This window comes from Solea senegalensis, linkage group LG4 (assembly GCF_019176455.1).
Source record: "Solea senegalensis isolate Sse05_10M linkage group LG4, IFAPA_SoseM_1, whole genome shotgun sequence".
Classification (NCBI taxonomy): Eukaryota; Metazoa; Chordata; class Actinopteri; order Pleuronectiformes; family Soleidae; genus Solea; species Solea senegalensis.
Window position 1 is genome coordinate 17,630,440 of NC_058024.1, and position 5,014 is coordinate 17,635,453.

Sequence of the window (5,014 nt, forward strand, 5' to 3'; positions counted from 1 at the left end):
AATTGCATTATCCCCGTATGTTAGTCCGACTAAGATTAGCGCGATTTTAATTGGATTAACGTGTTTATATGACATTAAGAAAACCACATGATTGTCTTAGTCATTCCTCTTCTACCACTTTATCCTCCACACGAGGGTAGTTTGACTAAAATCGGACTTTTAACATGCATGCAAACACACTGACCGACTTCCCTGAGCATGCTGCCATGTTTCCCTGAACCAGACAGGCACAGGCGGTAACACAGATTATAGCCACACAATAAAAGGCTTAGCCAGAAAAAAACCTAAGGGAAGAAACTGAAGTTTGTGAAACACAATTTCCCCACACCAAAGTCCATAATGGAAATCTGCAAAGTTGCATCAAGAGCACACAGGAGTTGTCAGTCAACTGCTGCCTCCATCAGTTAGTCCAAATGTGTTATCGTACAAATTCAATGTTTTCACTACGTATACACAATAACGGAGTCTTTCATAAAAGTCCTTCTTAAAAAAATCTGCAGAAACCAGTTTGGTGTGAACTCAATGTCTTTTCTAAGGACTGTGGAAGTTGTGTCCCCAGCTTTAGGTCTCAACTGTTTCCACTCATAACTGAGTAATTCTTTAATTAACAATTTCAATTTCATATGAACAAGGTGATTCCTGTTTTCTGGTTTTTTTTTACTGACTGAAAGTTTACGAAAACCATAATAAATCCATCATAAATCAGACAATATGATGATCTCACTCCTCTCTCTCTCCCTCGCTCCCTCTCCCTCTCTCTCTCTCCTTCACACATCATCGTTTCGTTTCGTAGTCTGAATGAGACGCGGCTGCAGCGCTGCTTTGTGTTGTCTGCTTCTTCTTCTTCTACCGTCGCGTCCATCAAATGTTACCTTCGTGTAAAGTCTATATTTGAATTTAACCTTATTAGTTTCATAACCTATTTCCAAACATGACCATAGAGAGAGAGAGCGCGCGCGCGCTAAGAAGAGGAACAGTCGCGTGAAGGTGAGGATTTTATCACTTGTAAATATTTGTTTTAATAAAGTACAAGTGAGTAACATCGTGTTCAGCTTAAAGTACGCTGTGCAGTAGTATAGTGCGCCATTGTATTTATATTTGTATTTGCTCTCTATTTGAACAATATTAATAAAAATTATAATAATTAAAATTAATAATAAAAAAAAAAGGGTTGGTTATAACTCCTGATAAAAATGTTAAAAATGATAGTGAGAAGATCTTGGTCAATTAATCCTGAATGTGTGACGCACGACATTCGGCAACACATTTAACCTTGTCATAAAGCAATCATCAGTGCAGAGACGCCGATTATCAAGTCACTGACAGACTGGAATAGTGAAAAAAATAGCGTAAAAAAAAAAGATTTATTCCTCTGTCCACAGGGAAAATCTGAGACAAATTCCTTCTCTGATTCTGATCACAACTATATATAAAGAAAATCATATTTTGGGATATTAGATCACAAGCCCTTACATTAAGTTAGTCGTGGTGAATTTCTATTATCGTGCTAATCGTGAATGAAGAAAATATCAGTATTTCAAACTCACCAGCACACAGTGCTTATGATCTACTTTATGTCTTAATGTGCCTGGGAGGTGGCTGATGGTTCGTTCACTCATCATCTAATGAGAAATATGTATATGTGAGGCTGCACCTGTTTAAGGAGCCAAATATGTTTTATATTAAAACACTTTCTTTTCAGTCATAGCAATAATTATAGTAAATCACAATTATTTTGGTCATCATAATCGAGACCTTTAAAATCGTCGATTAATAAATTGGTAGATGGATAGAAAATGAAGCAACTTAAAAAAGGCCATTTTTCAGCTTCTCAAATATAATTATATTTGCTTCTTTTCTTGTTAGTCATTAGTCAAAATCCCTCTCCCTTGTTTGAATAAAGCATTAGTCATGACCCATTCTGAGCACTGAGTTTCAAAGAAACCTAATTATATATTGTAATGAAACGGGGCAAAGTGTTAAAGTGAGGCTTGATCCCAATAGGGGGTAAATGAATCAAGTCCTTTTCTGAAGGCGTTTCTGTGTTCTGTGTTTTGGTTTACTGCAGGTAAACTGCTGAAGGAACTGACACTTCTCCACAGGATGTGTTGACGCCAGCGTCCCTCGCTGAGATGGAGCTCTTTTCAAACACTTCCAAACTGGCCCTGAACACAAGCCTGACACTGAACACAACGGGGAATTACACCAGTGACCAGCTCACTGAAGTCAACCTTCTTGAAATCCTGGGCCCTAAAAGATCGCCCTTCTTTCTCCAAGTGACCAGTGTTTACCTTCTCATCTTCCTCACCGGCTTGTCCGGAAATCTGCTCACATGTGCCGTGATAGCGAAACACAAGAAGATGCGTAACCCCACCAACCTCTACCTGGTGAGCCTGGCGGTGTCAGACCTCCTGGTGCTTGTGTTCGGGATGCCCCTGGAGATTTACGACTTGTGGCAGAACTACCCGTTCCCCTTCGGCGAGAGCGGCTGCTACTTCAAAACCTTCCTCTTTGAGACAATCTGCTTCGCCTCGGTCCTGAATGTAACAGCTCTGAGTGTGGAGCGGTACATAGCTGTGGTGCATCCACTCAAAACGCGATACCTGTCCACTAACCAGCACGCCAAGCAGGTCATCACCACTGTGTGGGCTGCGTCGATGATCTGCGCCATCCCGAACACCCTGCTGCATGGCATCTTCTTCCTGCCGGAGAGAATGGAGGAATCAGCCATTTGTACGGTGTTAAAACCCCTGTGGATCTATAATATGGTCATGCAGATCACCACAGTGTGCTTCTACTTTGTACCCATGATGGTGATTAGCATGCTGTACCTGGTGATGGGTCTTCATTTGAGCAGAGAATCCCGGCAGCCCAGCGGGAACCTGGGAAAGAACTGCAGCAACAACACTCGGAGGAAGATCAGCGTGGAGAACAGTCGCAGGAGACAGGTCATCAAAATGCTTTGTGAGTTAGAAAACATGCATTATCACGACAGGCCAGAGACAGGCTGCAGTTTGATGAGTGGCCTCCTCTAATGTGTGCCGTTAAAGCCAAGACACACTCACAAAGACCAAAAACACAAAGAATGTCATAGCCAAAGGTTTAGTCTGTCTTTGAAAGGATGATTTGTATTCTGAACAGGTTGCTATGTTTCCACACACCGGGGAATTTGATGAGATTGTATGTACATGTATAGTCTCTAAACCCCCATAAAAAAGAACACACACACACACATAGAGATACCTACACACACGTTTCAGTGATAACTGCATTCGTTTGTTCACCAGTGATTGAATTGATCTCTGATAACTGATCATCTCATTATACTTCCACCACATGTAACAAAATAGCAGGTAGTGAATTCTACCGGGGTTTGCCTCAAAGACGTTTCCTGAATAAGCTCAACCACCGTGTACACAATCCCAAGCTTGGTGCAATTGAATTCTCTTTGTGCTTTTCTCCGTGCTTAATTCACTCAAGTGGGCAGTGAAGACGTATAAAGCTTTTTTTTCCTTTTCGTTCACTAGACAGGGATGATTGTTTGAGACATGTAGAGATGTAGCAGGCTTTAGCATTCACTTTGTGCCATTTTGCAGTGTTCATCGGCCTTTCTAAAATGCTAAACGCTCCAATGCTCATGCAGATGTTTAATGAGATCATTTTATCCTGTCATGTTTAAGTGAGCATGGATTATTAAACCTTACACTCTTTCAACTTAAAGAGACTTTAAAACTAGGGCTTTGTCTTTTGTAGATGTCGTCGATTGTTGTTAAAGTGACAATGTGCAAATTTGCTTGAGTAAGATTGGTGATTGCAAAATGAAGGCACTCAATCTCCATTTTCAGTATCTTCAAAAACATCACTATTATACAAGATGACGTAATAAAAAGTGTGTTTTATTGGCTTCCTTTCCTAGGGATCAAATTCCTTTAAAGAGTGACACAATAAATCCCAATAAATTCTTTAGGCGTATAGCTTTGAAAGGAATTGAGTAACAAGTAAAATTTAGTAGTTTAAGTAGTTGAATAAACATGTGGATCTCCATCTCTTGTTTTGAAGCATGTTCCACTGTGTCTTATATATAATAATAATAAATAATAAAAGACAGAAAATCGGTGCATCTGTAACAGCTTGCTTTCTCTCCCATTCCAGCGATTGTGGTCGCAGTGTTTGGGGTCTGCTGGGCGCCCTTCCACATCGAGCGGCTGCTGTGGAGTTCCATCAGCCAGTGGACCGACCTGATGCACAATATCTATCAGTACGTCCACATCTTATCAGGAGTCCTCTTCTACCTCAGCTCTGCAGTCAATCCTATCATCTACAGCCTTCTCTCTACGCGGTTCAGGGAGAGTTTCCGGGAACTCATGTGCTCCCACACAGAGGACAGCAGCTCTGTCAGAGACTCACCGCCCTTCTGCAAAACCCTACTGGGTCACTCGAATTCAACTTCCAGTGCTCTGCAGACGAGGAGTAAGGACTCGAATGCTTTTATCCCACTGCTGTCCCCTAATGTGACACTGACTGTGGACACTGCAGTCCTTAAATGTGCATGTAAAGACGTGACCTGTAAGACGTCTGTGTTCTAATTGAGGTTTGATATGAAAGAAAAAAGTCAACAAGCAGCTGATCCAGAAGCACAGAGTGAGATCAGCGAATTTTCTTTCTTCAGAAACAGCGTCTGCAGCTTGTCTGTTTCTTGTTTAACGAGAGACACCAAATTGTGTCACAGGCAATGACAAAGCATTCTATTCTATTCTATTCTATTCTCTTCTATCGTCACAAGCATGTTACTGTGAATGTCATTGCTCGGTTTGTTTGACATGTTTACAGGAATGAGAAATCGTCTGGATGTTGCAGTGGCTCACCTGTGCAAAATGACGTTAGAATTTCTCATTGACTTTTCTTTTCCATTGGATTTTTCTGTAAAAGGCCAAACTGTGTGTTTGTCCTGTGGTGAAAAATGGATTAGAAGCACGACATTTAGCATTTCCCACCTTGGGGAAACCAGACATAA

The 5,014-nt window shown here is 41.1% G+C and overlaps 1 protein-coding gene across 1 annotated transcript; it reads left to right on the forward strand.

The window, feature by feature from the left end:
* The first annotated feature begins 2,132 nt into the window (after window positions 1–2,132).
* On the forward strand, window positions 2,133–4,735 carry nmur3 (neuromedin U receptor 3). Its single transcript, XM_044023534.1, has 2 exons — window positions 2,133–2,964; window positions 4,153–4,735. Exons 1-2 carry the CDS (start codon window positions 2,133–2,135, stop codon window positions 4,584–4,586), a joined length of 1,266 nt encoding a protein of 421 aa, XP_043879469.1. The 3' UTR covers window positions 4,587–4,735.
* The last annotated feature ends 279 nt before the right edge of the window (window positions 4,736–5,014 follow it).

Excerpts from the sequence above, each read along its gene's own strand:
- nmur3 (XM_044023534.1), top strand. The coding sequence starts at position 2,133 with ATGGAGCTCTTTTCAAACACTTCCAAACTGGCCCTGAACACAAGCCTG. Across the intron at positions 2,965-4,152 it reads ACAGGTCATCAAAATGCTTT|CGATTGTGGTCGCAGTGTTT; the intron begins GTGAGTTAGAAA and ends CTCCCATTCCAG.